General features: G+C 42.6%; 2 protein-coding genes across 2 annotated transcripts in view; both read left to right on the forward strand.

The window, feature by feature from the left end:
- The window catches only part of LOC129695600 (zinc finger and BTB domain-containing protein 5), a 413,756-nt gene that overhangs the window by 247,223 nt on the left and 144,571 nt on the right, over positions 1 to 21,962 (forward strand). The window lies entirely within an intron of this gene.
- On the forward strand, positions 16,489 to 18,320 carry tomm5 (translocase of outer mitochondrial membrane 5 homolog (yeast)). The gene is made up of 2 exons (XM_055632711.1): positions 16,489 to 16,684; positions 17,695 to 18,320. Exons 1-2 carry the CDS (start codon positions 16,564 to 16,566, stop codon positions 17,727 to 17,729), a joined length of 156 nt encoding a protein of 51 aa, XP_055488686.1. The 5' UTR covers positions 16,489 to 16,563; the 3' UTR covers positions 17,730 to 18,320.

Raw genomic sequence — 21,962 nt, forward strand, 5'->3', positions numbered from 1 at the left:
TGAATTTTCCTCCAGCTAGATCTCAGGCAGTGCATTCCAGGTCGCAACTCACTGCAAAAATCTTTCATCTGCTTGTCCTCTCTGGAATTTGGCAGTTATCTTTAATCTGTGTCCTCAGATCATCAAGTCTTCTGCTGCCAGAAACAATTTTTCCTTATCCATTTTTTGAAAATCCTTCAGGATTTTTGAACATGTAGACTAAATCTTCTCTCAGCCTTTTCTACCCCAAGAACAACCCTAAATGCCCCAGCTTCACATCTGAAGCGGTCGGTGATCACACATAATGGGCCGTAGTTCACAGAAGATGATCTGATATTTTCTGATGACTGTCAGTTGGATCACCAAACATCACCTTATTTTCTGTAGAGCAAAGGAAAGGCATAAAGCACAGACATTTTCCAATGAACTGCTGAAGAAGATAAATAGTCAGTGTTAGATCCCTTTCAAAACATCTCAACCTTGTGCCATATCCCAACCCAAACATTGGTGAGCAATCCTGTACGGAGATGTAGGAGTCCAGTTTTGTTTAGTTTAGAGGTACAACGTGAAAACAGGCCCTTTGGTCCACCCAGTCTGCACCAAACAGTGATCCCCGTACACTAGCACTATCCTACACATTAGGATATTTTTCCATTTTTACCAAAGTTAATTAACCTACAAACCTGTACATCTTTATAGTGTGTGAGAAAACCGAAAATCCGGTCATGGGGACAATGTACAAACTCCACACAGACACCACCCATAGTCAGGATCGAACCCAGGACAATGGTACTTTAAAGCAGCCTCTGTCACCAGGCTGAGTTCCAGCCAGTTGACTGAGTCCTGATACTGATCCCAAAGGCTGAGTGCAAGTTTCTGGACACCATCATGGTACGGGTTGGGCCCGTGAACGACAAGGTATGGCAACACGGGGAAGGGAATGGATGCAAATCTATCATGTAAATCTCATTCAAAAATGAATTGACCCCCCATTCCCTTCTCACAGCATAGGCTGAGAATTCTGAAGATGGGTGGCCGATTGGGAAAGGGGGAGATGCAGCGAGACCTGGGTGTCATGGTACACCAGTCATTGAAGGTAGGCATGCAGGTGCAGCAGGCAGTAAAGAAAGCGAATGGTATGTTAGCTTTCATTGCTAAAGGATTTGAGTATAGGAGCAGAGAGGTTCTACTGCAGTTGTACAGGGTCTTGGTGTGACCGCACCTGGAGTATTGCGTACAGTTTTGGTCTCCAAATCTGAGGAAGGACATTATTGCCATAGAGGGAGTGCAGAGAAGGTTCACCAGACTGATTCCTGGGATGTCAGGACTGTCTTATGAAGAAAGACTGGATAGACTTGGTTTATACTCTCTAGAATTTAGAAGATTGAGAGGGGATCTTATAGAAACGTACAAAATTCTTAAGGGGTTGGACAGGCTAGATGCAGGAAAATTGTTCCCGATGTTAGGGAAGTCCAGGACAAGGGGTCACAGCTTAAGGATAAGGGGGAAATCCTTTAAAACCGAGATGAGAAGAACTTTTTTCACACAGAGAGTTGGATGATCAGCCATGATCATATTGAATGGCAGTGCAGGCTCGAAGGGCCGAATGGCCTACTCCTGCACCTAATTTCTATGTTTCTATGTTTCTATGTACAGGTCAGAGTCCAACGCCATCGAGACCGGCTCTCTTCCCACTAGCGGCAACAGCCAGCTGACATTGTGGACAGGTTTAAGGGTGACTTCATGATGGCCCCTGAGCAGCCATATCCCATGAGACACACACTAACTCTGGAGTAACCCTACAGAGTCCAGAGGCACGTGGGTGGGCCATTGAGGAGATTGTTGAGCAGATGAGGGCGCTTGGAGGAACCATACTGTCCTTGGCTCAGCCCAGTAGTCCAATGGCACATTCAGGTTCTGCAATGATTACCGACATCCCAACAAAGTCTCCCAGTTTGACAGCTATCCTCTGCCCCACGAGTGGATGAGCTCACGGAGAGATTAGGTAAGTCACTGTATATTTCCACATTAGACTTAACAAAAAGGTATTAGTAAATTCCACTCTCATCCTCTGCTAAACAGAAAACAGCCTTCTCAACTCCTGGCTTATGGCAGCTCACAGTTCTTCGCTTTGACCCCATGACGGCCCCACCACCTTACCTCCACCACCATTAATCTGTGGCCTACCTGCACGATGTAGTCATCCACTTGGAGGATCGGGGGGAACATCTGCTGCACCTCCAGGGTGTGCTACAGACTTTACTGTAGGCTGAGTTCACAGCCAACCCCAAAAACGACAGCATCAGACAGTCAGAGACACGGTTGCTGGGATACTGTATCAGCCGGGGTCGACTTAAACCGCAGGAACTACCCAGATATGTGCTGCCTTGGAGTTGACTGGCTATTACCACCGGTTTGTCCCACTTTTTCTCCTCAGTGGCAGCCCCCTTCTTGGATTTGTCCAAGACAGGCCAACTGGAAAAAATACAGTTGACAACAGCGGCAGAAGAAGCCTTCCAGAAGTATTTCTAATATTTTTATGTATCACTCATCTATCCTCAGACATTTTCCTTGCCACTCCTTGCATTTTACATCTCTGGCATTTTTGTATTTAGCTTCTTTATAATCATAAACCAATACTTTCCATTTCATTTTAATCTCAATCGCTTTAGTCAATTGGGAAGATCCAGCTTTGGAAGCTGTTCCTTCCATCTATCCTCCTTGAAAATGTGTCTAGTCTAAAAAGTTATTTTATTATTGGGCAGTTAATATCTATATTACTAAAAGTCTGATCTTGGCTGCTTTTGGCTCACTGCGCTGTGATTTCCGAGAAAATGCCGCCACCTACGGCCGTCATTTTTGGCCACCTCGCTCAGAGCCCCCCTCCGCCTTCCTGGACCAGAGGATATTTCCCATCGATGAAAAATCAGAGATTATAATGTTTTTTAAAAATTTGCCATTCTCTCTGCTGCCCCTGCTGGAGGGAGGGGGAGAGACTATAAAACCAGGAAGTGGTGTGCCTCACTCAGTCTCTGCAAGATGGAGGAAGCCAGAGGGCACGTCTCTCTGAGCTCTCAATAACACTGAACACATGTCTACTCAACTGTGAGTGCCCTTAATGTGGTTTGAAAATGAAAATATGGTTGGTTTGAAGTATGGTTGTTTGGGGGGGTTTGGGTTGAAGTGAAAAGGCACTGCCTGCAAATGGTTGTTTGTGGGGTTTGGGTTGAAGTGAAAAGGCACTGCCTGCAAATGGTTGTTTGGGAGGGTTGGGTTGAAGTGAAAAGATACTGCCTGCAAATGGTTGTTTGTCTAAACTTGACAACTTCCTGTTTGCACTATATTGATATAAGATAAAACGCCACCACTTAGGGCTGTGATTTTTGGCCATCTTACTCAGTTCCCTTCCGCTCATCAGGTGCAGAGGATTCTTCCCATCAATGAAAAACAAAAGTGTTATTAGTGTTTAAAAAATGTTGAGAATCTCTCTCCTGTCAATCACGCCATGAAGGCCACACCTTTTCTGGTGGGAGGGGGATGGATTATAAAACCCAGAAGTGTGGGTGTGGCTCAGTCTTTGAATGATGGGGGAGGGAGAGGTCACGACTCTGTCTGAGCTGTGAATCAACTGAACACACTGAATGTCTACTGAACTGTGAGTGTGGTGTTTTGTGTGGTTTTATGGTGGTTTTTATGATGGTTTCACCCTGCTTGAAATAGTATGAAACTGCATTTGAATGTGGTAGCCTTGCACCCTGCATGAAATGGTATGAAACTGCATTTGAATGTGGTGGCCTTGCACCCTGCTTAAAATGATCTGAAAATGGATTTGAATTTGGTGGCCTTGCACTCTGCTTGAAATGGAATTTCAAGGAATAGCCGTATGTCAACTGCCAGCCCACCAGCCGTGAGTGTGCTGCCAACACATCAGGCGTGAGGGACTGAGCAGCCACCCCAAGAATCCATTTAGCCCACAAAGTCCATACTAGCCCTCAGGAGACCAGTAGTCCTTGCAGCCAACAACACCCATACCAGCGCTCCAACTTTCTGGCTGGATGACACTGATCAGCAGCCAGATTGGTTAAAGATGGAGAAGGAGGATTGTCTAACTTTTGACAGGCTCGATTCTTTTAGGTCCAATAAATTTGAATAAAAAAACATATGCAGTAAACCCGATTATACATAGTGTTATCCGCATCAGGAAACAATTAAAATTTACTTTAAAATTGGGTAATATATCTCTTTTCCTCCCTATTGCAAATAACCCTTCCCTCAAACCGTCTGTCTTAGATAGAAGATTTGTTCAATGAAAAACTCATGGAATTAAGAGGTTGGGAGACCTTTATCAAAAGGAGATTTTCAGGAATTACAACAGAAGTACGAATTACGAAGTACGAATTACATGTTAATAATTTTTTTAGTTATTTACAATTTAGAGATTATGTAAAACTACATACACAAGATTATAGATTTAGGGGTCCAGAAATCCTTGATGAATGTCTGAATCGACATCTCAATACAAATAAATTAATATCTTATATTTATAATACCCTTTTAGATACTGACATCCCGTCATCAGTCATATAGACAAGCATGGGAGGATGAATTGGCTCAACCCAAAATGAATCACATGGGATGAAGGTTTACAACATATATATCTCTGCTCGTTAAACACTAGACATTCCTTAATACAATTTAAAATATTACATAGATGACACTATTTGAAGACAAAATTGAATAGGATCTTCCCAAGTGCTTCCCCTCTCTGTGATAAATGTCAATTTCAAGAAGCCAATTTAACATACTTTTGTAACTTGTATAAAAACGCAACATTTTTGGATGGACATTTTAAAAATTATCTCAAAGTTATCGATAATCAACTGGACCCAGATCCAAAATTAATAATATTAGGATTATCAGAACATACCACAAACCTTATGATAAGCCATAGACAATTTCTTGATTACAGTTTAATAACTGCGAAAAAACTAATACTTAAATTAAAAAAAAACAGCAACCCCCACAATTAAAATGTGGATTACGGAAATGACCGAGACCTTGCATTTGGAAAAAATAAGATTTGTATTAACTGACAAACCAGAATTATTTTCTAAAATATGGTCTCCATTTATTGAATTTTTTAAAAAAGTAAACTGGTTTAACACAAAATTAAAGTCATAACTTGAGTTGAGGGTTGGATGAACAACTATACTCAACATCTCCCGGATCTATCTCCACAATCTTTATATTTGTAACCTTTTTTCCTTCTTGCCTTTTTTTTGTTCTTTTTTTGGGTTCTTTCTCCTTTTCATTAGGTTATAGTCTCTTTTATTTCTATCTTTCTCTATTTCTTTTCTTAAAAAAAACTTTAAAATTTTAAGTTATGTAATAACTCTGTAACCAGTTTGTTGTTTATTACCATTGGTACATATGCTTTTAATAAAATGTTTAAAAAAAAAAGAAAATATGTCTAGTCTGATCAGATCATCTCATCTTTAAAAGCTTCCCATTGCACAGTATTTTTTGATCTGCCAGTCTTTGTTTTGAATCACAAAAGTGGGATACATTTTCAAAACAGTCACTTCTTTCACCTCTCCTTATTTCCTCCCTTTTCTTTCCTAAATACACCATATCCTGGAATACTATGCCCATTTCTGGCATGTACCAGTTCCCATTAAGTAATTTATAACCCTGTGCAGTTGTCGGTTGACTGGCAGTTCACCAGCATTACTTACCATTTGCTGGGTATTTGCTCAGATAAAATTCAAACTATCTCAATCTGCAATGCATGGATCCTCTATTTCAGATCTAATAATGCAATTTGTGATCTGTGCATTTTGTATCTAAGGTTTCATCCTGCTTTCTCATGGCTTCTTAAATTTCAAATCTCCCCTACATCAACATTTAATCTCCCCATAAGGAGGTTGATCTCAGCTCAGGTGAAGAGAACATGCTGGTGATTTTACTTCTGTGTAAACAAAAGAGTAGTTTGCATGTGTTTGTGATGCATTGATGTTATCTTTTGTGTAACATAAACACAAGTGCTAATTGCTGTTTGTCTAGTGAAGTGTCCATGGAGTCCATGGAAGAGAAGTTAGTTTGTGTGTTGGTCTGGGCTGCGTCCACAATTCTCTGCAATTTCTTGCAGTCTTGAATGGAGCTATTCTCAAATCATACTGCGATACATCCTGAAAAAATGCTTTCTATGGTGCATCTGTAGGAGTTGGTGAGAGTTGTTGGGGACATGCCACGGTTCCCAAGCCTTCTAAGGAAGTAGAGGCATTGATGTGCTTTCCTGGTCATTGCTTTGATATGGCTAGTCCAGGACAAATTGCTGGTGATATTTACTGCTTGAAACTCAAAGCTTTCAACCATCTTGACTTTGGTGCCTCAAATGTATGTCCTGAGGTCAATTTCACGTCCTGAGGTCAATCATATCTCATTTGTTTTACTGACATTGAGAGAAAGGTTGTCTTGAAACCAGGTTACAAGGTTCTCAATCTCCATTATGTACTCTACCTTGTCATTATTTAATATCTGGCCCACTACAGTGGTGTCATCTGCGAATTTGTAAACTGAGTTGGATTTGCACTTGGCTACACAGTCAAGGGTGAATAAGAAATAAAGAAGGGGGCTGAGAAAGCATCCTTTTGGAGAACCAGTGTTGATGATTATCATAGAGGATGATTTGTCCCCATCCTCACTGATTGTGGTATTTTGGTCAGGAAGTCAAGGGTCCAGTTGCAAAGATGAGTAACACAAAGTTCCACAAGTTTGGAGATTAACTTAACTGGGGAATAAAGAGCCAGTATTAGAGTTAACACATATTGCGATGCCCTTTATATATCCTGAAGATTATTATCAGCAGGACGCACAGCCCTACATTATTTGCTCAGAGGATACCCCCAATACACCACACAGCCCATTGAACAGCATTCTGTTGCTTCAGGTCTGAACGGATGTCTTTATGTTTCTGAAGCTCACCATCCTGCATCCTGCATTATATCTGTAACCACATATTAACCTATATTCTCCTCCTCCTGCAATCCCTGACATCTGGCACTGGGTCCTACAAATATAATTCGTTCCAGCAGGTCAACTATTTCTAGTTAGGACACAAAGTGCTAGAGTACCTGAAAGGGTCAGGCAACATCCTTGGATAACAAGGATAGGTGAAGTTTCGGGTCAGGACCCTTCTTCAGCCAATCAGTCTGAAGAAAGGTCCCAACCTGAAACACCATCTATGTGTCCTTCAGGGATGTTGCCTGACCCTTTGAGTTACTCCAGCACTGCAGTTTCTTGTTTCAACTATTCCAAATTGATTCCCTTGCTTCATCCCTATCCAACAATTGTTGGTTTCCTAATGGTATCAGGAAGGCAATAAAGACCAATGTTAGAAGATAGTTTAAGAGGATGTACTCTAGGAAACTGAGTGGCCCTGATGGGGTAGGTCGTCTGGACCAACTGACTGTGGCTTTTGTGGGCATCTTGAACTCTCATTTCTAAGGTCTGAAATCCTAACCTGCTTTAAAAGGTCATCTATAACACCAGTGCCCACGAAGAGTAAGGTGACCTGCTTCACGACTAACATGTGTGGTGATGAAATGCTTTGAGGTTGGGTATGACGCATATCAATTGTTTCCCTGGTGAGGACCTGGACCTACTACAATTCACCTATCACCACAACAGATCAACAGGGGATGCGATCTCACTGGCTTTCCACTCTGCACTGGCCCACTAGAACAACAAGTACATGTACGTAAAGCTGCTGTTCTTTGTCTACTGCTACTCGACTACCGTTCAACGCCATCATCCCCTTTAAACTTATCATTAAACCCAGAGAACTGAGTTTCTGTTCATTTGCAGGAAAATGTATCTTCGACTTCTAATCAGCAGACCACAATCAGTACGAATTGGCAACAACACATCCTCTTTGATAACCATCAATATAGGAGCACCTCGAGGCTATGTGCTCAGGCCCCTTTTCAACTCTTTCTATATCAATCACTGTGAAGCCAAATAGAGCTCCAACGTCATCTTTAAATTCACTGACAATACCACCATTGTTGCACGAGATGACAAATCAGAGTACAGGAGGGAGATTGATAATGGATAGAAATCGTTCCAAAACAATAATCTTGCTTTCAAAATTAGCAAGACCGAGGAGCTGATTGTTAACTTCAGAAGGAGAAAGCTGGGGATCCATGAGCCAGCCATGATCCATGAGCCATGATCCATGATCCATGGGTCAATGGAAAAGAGAGTCAACAGCTTTAGGTTCCTGCATATCTCTGATAATCTGTCCTGGGCCCAGCACATTGATGCAATCACGAAAAGCTCAAAAGGATTGAGAGCACTAACGTCTATGGTGATGCAGTGCTTTGTGAGATTTTGGGCTATTATGGTCCAGTTACCTAATATTACTTATTATTAATTTATTGCATTATTGATTATTCCATGTTTTATTTGTGAACTGTTGCATAAAAGGGACTGTTGAACTACTGCAAGAATAATTTCATTGTTTTGTTACCGTTACATATGTCAATTAAACACTCTTGACAAAGGCTGTAGAAATGCCTGACCATCTTCCTTGCTATTGAATCCCCTCTATTGCAAATGCATTTCTATACATTGCTGTGAACCCTGTGCATTCATTTATTCTGCAGTGCCATAGATGTGCCCAAGACTGCACATTCCTTAAGTGTTAGTCCTGAAAACTAAGGCTAATCTGGAACTCAAATAGTGAGTGTGCTTTAGGTTTAGATTTATCATTGCCACGTTCAGTTAAAAGCTTTGTTTTGCATGCCATACAGTCAGATCAGATAATAAATACAGTCAAGTCAAACTTGCATATAGAGCAAAGGGGAACATACAGAGTGCAGAATATTTTTCTCAGCATTGTAGCGCATCAGTTCCATTGACAAAGTCCAATGTCTGCAATGGGGTAGAAATGACTGGCACAATGCCCTGGCTAATGGAAGGACCGCTCAGAAGCCTAATAACAGGGGAGATGAAGCTGTTCCTGAGTGGGTGCTTTGAAGCTTCTGCACCTTTTGCCTTATGGTAGCAGGAAGAAGGAATGATCAGGGTGGGAGAAGTGTTAATTGCACGGTGGAATGGAGTATAAGCATAGAAAGGTCTTGCTAGAACATCACAGGGCTCAACTCACACCATGCACGGATCATGATTTTGGTCACCCTATTTAAGTAAGGATTTGCTAAAGATTTATTTAAACTACAGATATTGGAAATCTGAAATAAAAACCAAAAACATTGAGAACACTGAGTAGGTCAGGCTGTGGAAAGGGAAATAGTTAACACTTCAGATCTGGATGGATATATTTAGCTTGGAGGCAGAGCAGAGAAGATTTACTGTTTTGATTCCCGGAATGCACTGCCAAATGCCCAAACACCTTGGTTTCCTCTGAGATCCCCACCATCACAGAAGCCAATTTTCCAGCCAACTTGATTATTTCCATGTGATATCAAGAAATAGCTAAAGGCACAAGAAACAGCAAAGATTATGGACCAGACAACATGCCATCTGTAGAGCTGCGGACCAATGCGGCATAGCCAGCTGTGCTTTAGCCAAACTGTCTCCATACAGTTACAAGTACTTTTATGTCCTGTTCATTGCTGGGTCTAAATCCTGGAACTACCTCCCATCAGTAGAACTAAAGTACTTTCACTAGACAGACTACAACGGTTTGTTGCTTTTAATTGTATGACTGACCTGGCTAATGAAATTCCTCGTATGTTGCAAAACATACTTGGCGACTAAACTCCGCTTCCCAAAGACAATCAGGGATGGGTAAATCCTGGCCCTATTAGCAGCACCCACTTCTCAGAAATGCATTAAAATAAGGAGTTATAAGGAAAGTCAAACAAGTTAAGCCAATAACCTTTGACATTTAGAAGAATGAGAGGTGATTTACAAGACTCTGAGGGGGCTTAATAGATTAAGAATAATCTGGGGTCTGGCATTTATTACGTAGTTTGGGTGGAATAGAGGAAACAAGATTCAGGGCTGACATTTTGAGGGGTAAAGAATAACGAGATTAGGTATTGCCATAATCAATGATGAAGGTTGGGAGGTGCAGCAGATTGGTGCTTCAGATCCAATGCCCCTGTGTCAGGCAGAGGACTGGGATTCGAAGGAATTGATGGATAGGGATCCAACAGATGTAAGTCAAGTCAAGTCAATTTTATTTCGATAGCACATTTAAAAACAACTCTCATTGACCAAAGTGCTTTACTAATGTGCTACAAATAGTGGTACATAGATCAACAATATATACATAAATACATATAGCGCTCCCTCAGAGGACCTCAAGAAAGGCTTGAGAGTAGAAATAAGTTTTAAGTCTAGACTTAAAAGAAAAGAAAGCGCGGTCGCCCCTGAGCTTATGCCTAGACCGCGGGATGGTCAGTAACCCCAAGTCGGCCGATCTGAGGGACCTGGAGGTGGTGTGGTGAGAAAGCAGATTTTTGATGTAGGTGGGGGCAAGCCCGTTAAGGACCTCTGCAATTTCTTCTCTAGCTTCCTACGGAGTTCAATGATATATCTGATCAGGTCCAAGAGATTTATCTATCTCCACATGTATTAGAACGTCCAGTACTTCTTCAACTTACAAAAAAAAGTTGAACTTTTTAATTTATTTATAAAGGGCACAGCTGGTAGAGCAGTCGAAACCCAGAATCGATCTGTTAGGTAGTGTACGTGTGTAGAGTTTGCATGTTCTCCTTACAACCACATGGATTTTGTTCAGCTTGTCCAGTTTCCTCCCACATCCCAAAGACATATAGTTTTGTACGATTAATTGGCCTCTGTAAAATTGTCCCTAATGTGCATAATGCTCCACAGGTTCCAATGTTTTTATGCCTATTCTCAGCACCCTAGTCCCAAGTATGGTGTATTTTTCTTTAAAAATTATCTTAACTATTACTTCATAGGTTTAGTAGGAGTATTCAGTCTGAAAAAAAACAACAACATTCATTCCAATACAGCACTTACCAGGAATTATAAGCACATTAAAGAATGCTGTAAAAGCAATCGATAATCAGTAAACCAAAATAAGTCTTTCACGCATATTCCTAATGATACTAAGTAAGAGAAACAATCCACTGGTTATAGAAGGGTTGCTGTGTCTGCACATTACGACAGTTCAGGGAAGACTAAGTGCTTTCGGTAATTATTATCTCCTTCCATATTTCATTGGCTTCTGCAAGCAATCCGTAAAAGGAAGGGGAAGTGTTGTTAAAATCTGTGCCATCTGGTCAACACACTAACCACTTCAGCAATGGTCCATAATCTCATTCCGCTCCTTATACTGAAGCCTGAGCAGTGTTTGGTCTCAGAGCTTTGGAACCCTTATCTCCAGAGAGTGTTCCCAAAACCTATTTTATTAATCTGTGACCGGATGCATATTCATACAATTCTGAAGATTTTTGTTGGCTATGTAACAAATACAGATATTAATTTGCGCAAAAACAATAAATATCAGGTGACCTGAACTTGGCTTTAATGTTCTAGCTCACTCCCCCATTCCCTTCTGCGGCTTCAAGATCCAAATGCCATTTTATCCAGCCCATGGTTTGTGCATAAAACAGGTTTGCTTACTGCTGCTTGTTCCAGGTTCAAACTCAAAGATGACATTTTGAAATCGTGTTGGTTATCTCCCAGTATTTCCTGGAATTTTCTTCTCAGTTTGTAAAGCAGGGGGCAGCACGGTGCCGCAGCTGGTAGAGCTGTTACTTTGCAGGTACCTCGGGTGTTGTCTGTGTGGAGTTTGCACATTCTCCCTGTGACCGTGAGTGCTACAGTTTCCTCTCACACCCAGAAAACGTGTGGGTTTGTAGGTTAATAGGTGTCTGTAAATTGCCCCTAATGGGCAATGGGGTAGATGCAACATTCAGGTAACATAAAACTAGTGTGAATGATGGTCAGCGTAGACTTGGTGAGAACCAAAGGGCCTGTTTCTATGCTGTATCTTTCAATCAATCAGTATTACTGACACTATTGTACCAGTACCAGTAGTATTGGTCACTGCAGATAATATATATCCATTTTCTTTTTGTAAGATATTTTGCCAAAGGTAATTTCAGCACCACAAAATATGCCCAATTCAAAGAAAACCAAGGTAGCATGCTTTAATGACTACAGTCCAATGGCTCTTGCATCCATCATGAAATGCTATGAGAGGCTGGTAATGGGGCACATTAATTCCAGCCGCCCAAGCAGCCATGGTCCACTTTGCTGAAGGTCCATGGCAGATGCCATCTCCTGGCCCTACACTCATTACTGAAACGCTTAGATAACAAGGATACATAGAAACATAGAAACATAGAAATTAGGTGCAGGAGTAAGCCATTCGGCCCTTCGAGCCTGCACCGCCATTCAATATGATCATGGCTGATCATCCAACTCAGTATCCCGTACCTGCCTTCTCTCCATCCCCCCTGATCCCCTTAGCCACAAGGGCCACATCTAACTCCCTCTTAAATATAGCCAATGAACTGGCCTCAACTACCCTCTGCGGCAGAGAATTCCAGAGATTCACCACTCTCTGTGTGAAAAAAGTTCTTCTCATCTCGGTCACTAAAGGATTTCCCCCTTATCCTTAAACTATGACCCCTTGTCCTGGACTTCCCCAACATCGGGAACAATCTTCCTGCATCTAGCCTGTCCAACCCCTAAGAATTTTGTAAGTTTCTATAAGATCCCCTCTCAATCTTCTAAATTCTAGAGAGTATAAACCAAGTCTATCCAGTCTTTCTTCATAAGACAGTCCTGACATCCCAGGAATCAGTCTGGTGAACCGTCTCTGCACTCCCTCTATGGCAATAATGTCTTTCCTCAGATTTGGAGACCAAAACTGTACGCAATACTCCAGGTGTGGTCTCACCAAGACCCTGTACAACTGCAGTAGAACCTCTCTGCTCCTATACTCAAATCCTTTTGCAATGAAAGCTAACATACCATTCGCTTTCTTTACTGCCTGCTGTACCTGCATGCCTACCTTCAATGACTGGTGTACCATGACACCCAGGTCTCGCTGCATCTCCCCCTTTCCCAATCGGCCACCATTTAGATACCTATGGCACACTCCTATTCATTGACTCTAGTTGAGTTTTCAAAACCAAACTCATTTCCAAACTGCTGGGCATTGGAGTCCCCATCTCCATCTGCCACTGGATCTTGACTTCATGACCCATAAACCACAACCAGTGAGGATAGGTGATAAAACACCCTCCACAATAATTCTCAACAACGGTTCCCCACAAGGATGTGTTCTCATCCCCTTACCAGATTGAGCAGATGCGTCTCTGTTTTTCCAGGTAAAATAGTCCAGATATTGTGGAATTACTGTTAGAAAGTATCAGTGAGGTTATTAATCATCTCATTAATGATGAAACACATATAAGGAGAGGGGAGGGGGGTGGGCACACATGTGATTGCTGCTTTGATTTCTTATGTTCTTGTGGATCTAATTAAGGTGTTTCACCCTTTCTTTCTCTTGAACATCAAATGTAATCAATGAAATTGAAATTTCAAATAAATCCCTGCACTTGTGAGAAATATATGGGTCTCTGTCGAACAGAAATAGTTAAAAGTGTAGAAGTTGTGCCTCCAGTGACTGCATGCAATGATACCACAAGAAGGGAACAAATATTGATTGAGATGTAATCGTGAATGAAAGCATTATATGACACAAAATGTTGGAGTAACTTGGTCATGCAGCATCATCACTGGAGATCATGGGTAGGTGATGTTTTGGGTCACATTCCTCTTTGGATTGATTGTAGAGGAGGGGGGGGGAAGCTAGAAGGGTAGGGGCAGGACAAAGCATGGCAGATAATATGTGAGCTCCCGTAAGGGAGGGTGTTTGATAGGAAAATGATTGGAACAAAGAACAAAGGAATGATGGAAAAAAAATGTGTGACAGGATTAAAGAGATGCAAATTGTGAAGCCAGAGAAAGGAATATGTGTGATGGGGAAGAGGAGGAGGGGGGGAGGGGAGAAGTGGGTGCACGTCTAGGTGGGGCACATAGGAGGGGAGGGGGTGTAATGGGGGTGTAGGGGAGGAAGGGGAGAGGGGTTATTAGAAGTTATCTAAAATTGGAGAATGCAATGTTCATATCGTTGGATTGTAAACTACCTCTGAGGATTATGAAGTGCTGTTCTTCCAGTTTGCTTGCGGCTTCACCCTGGTAAAGGAAGAGGCCATGACAGAAAGGGCAGTATGGGAATGGAAGAGGAGTTAAAAATAATTCGGTAGGCCTTGGCGGACTGAGTGTAAGTAAACTTACTTTACTGTACCACTCTACTGCTTTTTTTTTTAAATTGCTGTTTTTTTTTCCCTTTTTCCTTCCGCCCACAATATTTAATATGTAAAAGAATATGTGATTCTGTTCCATTCTGTTTGTAGTTTGTTTGGTTGTTTGTTTGTTTGTTTTTTTGCACAAAGTCCACGAGCATTGCCATTTTTCATTTCACTGCACATCTCGTATGTGTATGTGACGAATAAACTTGACTTAACTTGACTGTTCTACGAAACGATTGCAAAGTCAACTCTTGGTCTCACCGATGTACAGGAGGCCACATTGGAAACACTGGATGCAGTGGATGAGGTTAAAGAATGTGCACATGAACCTCTATCTCTCCTGGAAGGACTACTGGGGTCCCTGGATAGAGGTGAGAGATGAAGCACAGGGACAGGTTGAAGGAGAAAGTACCCAGGGAGGGGGGTGGTTTGTCCAACCATGTGCCTATCTAAACTCTCCTTGCCTGTGTTCATCTATTACCTGCCACGCTTTGTCCTGCCTCTCCTCTCTTCTAGCTGTGTTCCCATACCCCACCCCCTGCCCCATTAAATCAATCTGAAAAAAGGGTCCTGACCCAAAATATCACCTACCCATGTTCTGCAGAGCTTCAGGTCAACCCCTGCAACACCGACCAGTGCTGTCATCAGGACAGCAGGTCTTTAAGGCCAAGATTAGATTCTGTACTATTAAGAACGTTGAGACTTGAAAGGCACTTAATGGCGCCAGAAGCGTGGCCACTCTTTGTGTAGTGCCTCAGTGAAGTCTACTATTCTTACACTACAATCGATGCACTATGATTGTGTTGATCTATAGTTTAGCGAATGAATTATGACAATCGGTAGGTTGGAAAATAATTTATTCGCAATCCTCATTCACCAATAACACTGGTCACAAAACACAATCGATCACAACGGTGGTCAAGGAACGACTGGCGGGCAGAGGCCATAAACCGCGCAAAACCCCAACCCCTCCCAGTCACGTGCGCGTGGCTTCCAACCGCAGGGTTCGATACTGACGAGCACCAGCAGGTGCCGCTACAATAGTATGATTTGACTAGAATGTTTGCAAAACTAAGAATTTCACTGTACCTAGGTACATGTGACAATAAAGTAACATTGAATATGCTGCCTAACCCGCAGTTATTCCAGCACTTGGTGTCTTTAATTTTGCAAACCAGCATCTGCAGTTCCTTGTTTCTGTATTATGGGACAATTTGTCTCCTTGAATTGCTGAGAGGGACAGATTTTTTGGTGGGTGGCCTCACTTTGGATGTGTTGAGGATTGTGGCAAATAATGTGGAGAGTGGTGGAGTTGAAAGTGAATGGAACCGGATCCCTCTCTGAGTCGGAATAGAGAGGATGAGGACGTGATGCAGCGAATGGATTGTGATCCAAGTCAAGTCAAGTCACTTTTATTTATATGGCACATTTAAAAAACAACTCTCGTTGGCCAAAGTGCTTTATAGTGGTGGAGATACTAATGTTATACAACAGTGGTTCATAGATTAAACACATACATAAATACATACATATACAGCCCTCGCTCAGAGAAGGTCAAGAAACAATCCAATCAATTATTGTGCAGGATAAACCACTGATGATTAAAATATTGAATCCTGTGCTCGATTTCCATTGCACGGTGTGCAAATTTTATGAATGAACTTGTCAAATTCCTCGTATGTTGCAAAACATACTTGGCTAATAAAGTATGATAACGATTCTGGAATTGTCAGTAAACCACATCTGTCACGTGATGCGGGGCGGGGTGAGCAGCGGCTCGCTTATTCTGATTGGGCCGGGCGGTCACGTGTTGGGGACTCGCTGATTGGGACGGACGGTCATATGGCGGGGGCTCGCTGATTGGGCCGGGCGGTCACGTGCCTGGGGCTGGGACTCGCTGATTGGGCCGGGCGGTCACGTGTCTGGGGCTGGGACTCGCTGATTGGGCCGGGCGGTCACGTGTCTGGGGCTGGGACTCGCTGATTGGGCCGGGCGGTCACGTGTCTGGGGCTGGGACTCGCTGATTGGGCCGGACGGTCACGTGTCTGGGGCTGGGACTCGCTGATTGGGCCGGGCGGTCACGTGTCTGGGGCTGGGACTCGCTGATTGGGCCGGACGGTCACGTGTCTGGGGCTGGGACTCGCTGATTGGGCCGGGCGGTCACGTGTCTGGGGCTGGGACTCGCTGATTGGGCCGGGCGGTCACGTGGCGGGGAGCGGCAAGCGGCCGTCGCTGGGTCAATGAGCTACCGGCCGTCGCCATGTTCAGGATGGAGGCGCTGGGACCCAAGATGGACCCGGAGGAGCTGCGCAGGACGATGAGGGCCGACGTGCTACGTTCCCTCCGCTACTTCCTCATTTACGTGGCCGTCCTGCGGGCGAGTAAGTGGCCGAGAGGTTGGGGAATGCTGCAGCTCAAGGCCTGGTCCCATGGCCCGCCCGCCCGGCGTCGCAAACTCCAACCCGCTGCCGCGGGGGAGCGGCTGGGCGTCAGGCCTGGGTGGGAGAGAGGGTTGTGCTCAGGTCCAGTCAACACCTCGTGGAATCGATGCCGGGGAGATTGGATGCGGAGAGATATTGTATTGAGCTACCTGTCAGAGTTACTTAATGTTTCAGCATTTCTATCTTACTCGTGAAGGGTAGATGGTTAACCTTGCCAATGCGATGCGCCAGATTTATTTATTTCTCTTTCCATCCTGTCCTGCTCAGCTCCTGTACAATCTCAGCCATTGGGTGGATGCACAAAAGACTGGGTAATCATAGTGATACAGCGTGGAAACAGGCCCTTCGCCCCAACTTGCCCACACCGGCCGACATGTCCCAACTACACGAGTCTCACCTTCCCACGTTTGGTCCATATCCCTCCAAACCTGTCCTATCCATGTACCTGTCTACCTGTTTCTTAAGTCCCAGCCTCAATTACTTCCTTTGGCAGCTTTTTCATACACCCACCAACCTTTGTGTAAAAAAAAAAATTACTCTTCAGATTCTTATTAAATCTTTACCCCTTCACCTTAAACCTATGTTCTCTGGTCCTCGATTCACCTATTCTGGGCAAAAGACTCTGCATCTATTCGATCCATTCCTTATGAACACAATACTCTAAATGCAGTTTTATCGTAGGTCTGCTATCTGGAAAGAGAACAACGTTTCAGGTCCAAGACCCCTTCAAACCTGATTGTACAGTTCATTTTTTAAATGTTTTTTTAGCGTCAGTTCTACAGCACTTCAGCCCTATATCATGTTGCCCAGTGTATCCATTTACATTAATTTCATTTGTCTGCATTAGGTCCATAGCTTTATGTGCTTTGCCATTAGTGCCTGTCTATATATTATTTGAGTCTCCAGTTTTATTCTTCAAGCTATACTAATTCCTGTCAATTATTTTCCAGCTCCTTTTATCCTAAAGAAATTGGATAGTATTTGAACTTCGCTGCAGATGGAAACCTAATACAAGAACGATCTTTATTGGTACAGACTGACAAAATGTGCAGAGATAATTGAAGATGTTGTTCTGACTATCACAAATGGATCTTTTATACTCAACTAATGGACACATTTTCAACCCTTGTATTTTAAAACGGTTCTATTTGTACAACTGGATTAATTGCAAATAGTGTCTCGTACAATTGTTTTGTTTCAAACATTATATTTTTTTGGTATTAATGTATAATAGTTATTCACTTACAAGGCAAACAAAGTCTCTTTAAAAATTCATTGTTTGCTGTGTATGATTTGTGGTTATTGTTTTCTGAATGTGAACCTGATTTATGTTTGACCTGGTTTCAAAAAGAGTTTTCTCTCTTGAGAATCACTGCAGCAATTATTCAGTGTTTCAAAGATGTGGAATTTAGTCTTACCCTGAAGATGGTCCCTGACTGGGTTGAATGGAAGCTTTTTTTCAATATGAATGTGCTTTGAATTTGCATGCTTTTTAAAATGCTCATGCTAAAAATTCTATATTTAAAATGAAAATCCACATTTTTCACCTGATTAAAAATTGTAAAGTCTTAAATTACTTGCACTGATGCAAAATACCAGATTTTTTAAATCTGATTTCCTTTTACATCCTTTCTGTTTTGATCTTCAGTATCTAAATTATTGGCTGAGTTGAATTCTTCAACTTCGTTAAATAACTATAAAAGTTAAATGATGCAGTCATTGAGTGAAGAATGATAGATTTGTTGGCCATTTTTTTCATTTCCCTGAACTAAGGATATATATTGGATTATATTCTGTTGAAAAAACATATTGTTTTTTTAAAAAGGGAACAAATTAATAACAATCCAGCTAGAGTTTCAAGGGACACTTTTTTTTTGTCATATTCAGACATTTCATTTGGGATAATGTCAGACAAGGTCTAAATCCAAGTGAGATGTGCAGTGGGGCACAGATAGAACAAACCCGATGAACATATCTTGTGTGGCAGTTGGGACCAAAGCAGCCTTAAACAGCTCAAGCATTCCTTGATCATACAGCAGAGGGTGACCAGAACATTTCATATCAGTCTGGGTAGAAAAGACACTTGCTGCATCCAACTGTTGTATCTGCAACTAAAAGGACATTTGTATATCCAAATTGTGAGATTGACTAGTAATACAAATTGGCAAAATCAAATTTTTTCATGCCAGTTTGAAATTTGAATTTATTTATTGGTATTGGTATTAGCAAAAGCAAAATAACCAACTTGTTAGATACCTTAAGCTTCTTGGGTACTGTTCAGTCATTGACAAGCTACGGGTTCAAACAACTTTCTTGTACGGAATTGTAGAAAATATCCTCCTATAGTTTCCATAACATCAGCTATGAATATTTATTAAGTTTAATTTGATCAGTCACAAATTGCACCGTTTACGAAGAGGGAGGAATAGATTTGGAATCCAAGGGGGAAATTACGTGATAGATTATTTTTACCTCATCAGAAGCAGCAAGGATGTGCTAAGCCAAAAAACAGATGCTGGAAGAACTTGGCAGGCCAGACAGCATATGTGGAGGGAAAAGGACCACTGATGTTTTGGGTTGGAACCCTTGACACTGATGGAGCATAGAGTATAAAGCTGGGAGAGATGAGGGGAAGGGTTGGGGCAAGAACTGACAAGAATCATGGATTCTCACATGAATCCATCACAATGATGGATTCACATGAGAAGAGGTAATTGGCAGGTGGGTGGAGATAGTAACCAAGGCTAGAGGTGAAGTGGAGACAAAAGGATGTAAATTATGATAAGATGGGGGATGAAATCTGGAACCAGACAGATGGATAATAGGTGGAAGAGACCAATAGGGAAAAAGGGGAGAAATGGGACTCAGAAGGGATGGGTGGGAAATGAGTGGACAGAGGGGGGGTGGGGGGGGGAGGGGATAAAGAACTGAATGACAATAACCGGGGAAGTATAAAGAAGAGTATGCAAGGAGGAACTCGATAGATGAGATGTGGAGGAGGAGGTTATTTGAAATTGGAGAATTCAATGATCATGCCATTGACTTGTAGGCTACCCAAGCAGTGCTGTTCTTCAAGTTTGCATGTGGCCTCACTCTGGTACTGGAGCAAGCTGAGGAGCTCCAGTAGGCCTTGCTGGATAGAGCACGAGTGTTTGGCAAAATGGTTGTCTAGTCTACACTTGGCCTAACCAATGTAGGTTAACGGAACAGAATTCAATAGACGATTGGTGGACGTGCCTCACATGGAAGGGCTAATGGAGGTCAGGGAGGAGCAGTTTGAATGTACGTTGCATCTCCTGTGGTTACAGGGGTAATGCCTGGGGAGGGACAAGCAAACCAAGGAGTCGTGAAGTGAGAAGTGTGCGGAAAGGGGTGGGAACGCTTTAAAAGCGATAGATGGGTCAGCGAATATTGTGTTGACTGCAAAAACGTGGGCTTAAAGATGAGGGCCAGGAGAATGCTATCCCTGTTCTGGTTAGGGGGAAGTGAGCGGGCAAGAGCAGAACCACAGGAATGGAGGAGACGCGTGTAAGGGTTCCATTCATACTGTACGGGGGAACCACATTTATAGAAGAAAGAATATCTCAGATATCCTGCACTGGAAAGCCACATATTTAGAGCAAATGGATGGGATGGCATCCTGTCAATAGATAGGGTGAGAGGAGGTGCTGTCAAGGTAGCTGCGGGAGTCTGGGTTTGCAGTAGATGTCAATGGATAGTCTGTTGCCTGATATAGAGATGGAGATCAGTGAAGAGAGGTCAGAAATGGTCCAAATGAATTTGAGGGTAGCGTGGAAGTTGGTGAAATTGATGAAATCAGTGAGATCTGCATAGGAGACAGTCTCAATGCAGACACAGTTATAGTAGAGAAAGTCGAGGAATGACACTAATATATGTTTGAAACAAAAAGTGCAGCCTAGCCAACAAAATGATATGCATAACTATGGCCCATGGCTACACCTTTGACTTGAAGCAAGTGCAAAGAAGATTTATGAGGAATATTGCCAAGACTGGAGGCCCTGAGCTATAGGAAGAGATTGGGCAGGCTAGGATTTTATTCCTTGGAGCGCAGGAGGATGAGGGATGAGCCTAGAGAGGTGTATAAGGTAATGATGAGAATAGATAAGGAGCTGCACTGTGTCTTGTTCAGAGTAAGGGAAATCAAGAACCAGAGGTCAAAAGTGAGGGGAAAGATTTAATAGGAACCTGAGGGGCAACGTTTTCACACTGGGTGATGTGTATGTGGAACAAGCTGCCAGAGGAGGAAGTTGAGACAGGCATTATAACAATATTAAAAGGACATTTGGATAGGTACATATATAGAAAGGTTTTGGAGGGATATGGACCAAATGCAGGTAGGTAGGACTAGTGTAGATGGGGCACCATGGTCAGCATAGGGAAGTTGGGCCGACGGCCCAATTTCTATGGTGTATGACTGAATTAAAAGAAAGTTAGTGAGATAGTGGCACAAAAGAGTGAGAACTAGTTCTGCCAAGTGTCGGACAATGTTAGTGGGTTGGAGCTGGTTGGATCTCTGATCTTGGAAGAACCAAAGGTCCCTGAGGCCTTCTTAAGGGTGAATGGAACTATGAAGGAACTGACCGACAATGACTGATGAAGTGGTGGGGCTAAAGACTTGGAAGTTCGTGAAATGGTGAAGTGGTTTTTCTGAAGAAGGTGACTACTATATTAAATTAATTTAGTTTTAGCATTAGTTTCAGGGATACAGTGGAGAAACGCCCTTCAGTCCACTGATTATGCACCAATCAGCAATAACCCCGTACATGAGCACTAACTTTTCACCAGGGACCATTTACAATATTTTTTTTACATAGGCCAATTAACTTACAAACATGTGTCTTTGGAATGTGGGAGGAAACTGGCGCCCCCAGAGAAAACCCATGTGGTCACAGGGAGAACGTACAAACTCCGTACAGATAGCACAAGTACTCAGGATTAAACGCGGCACTCTAGGGATGCAAAGCAGCAACTCACCTGCTGCACCTCTGTGCTGCCCAGAATTCTAGCAATTTATTTATCTATCTAGAAAACTGTTCTATGTGCACAATGCATTTGGAACAAATGAGAAGTGATGTGGCATCTCACAGGAGTCTGTTCATTATGCAACATAGATTTGTATGACATTTGAACTTCCTTTAAGATGGTGAAAATATTCCCCTTTGACCATGATTTTGCAGATATGTTTAGATATATTTTG

This window comes from Leucoraja erinacea, chromosome 3 (genome assembly GCF_028641065.1).
Source record: "Leucoraja erinacea ecotype New England chromosome 3, Leri_hhj_1, whole genome shotgun sequence".
Lineage (NCBI taxonomy): Eukaryota > Metazoa > Chordata > Chondrichthyes > Rajiformes > Rajidae > Leucoraja > Leucoraja erinaceus.

What these genes read in the sequence shown, in the direction of transcription:
- tomm5 (XM_055632711.1), top strand. Translation starts at nt 16,564, where the DNA reads ATGTTCAGGATGGAGGCGCTGGGACCCAAGATGGACCCGGAGGAGCTG. An exon ending in CGTGGCCGTCCTGCGGGCGA is followed by an intron (nt 16,685 to 17,694) that starts GTAAGTGGCCGA and finishes ATTATTTTCCAG; the next exon opens with CTCCTTTTATCCTAAAGAAA.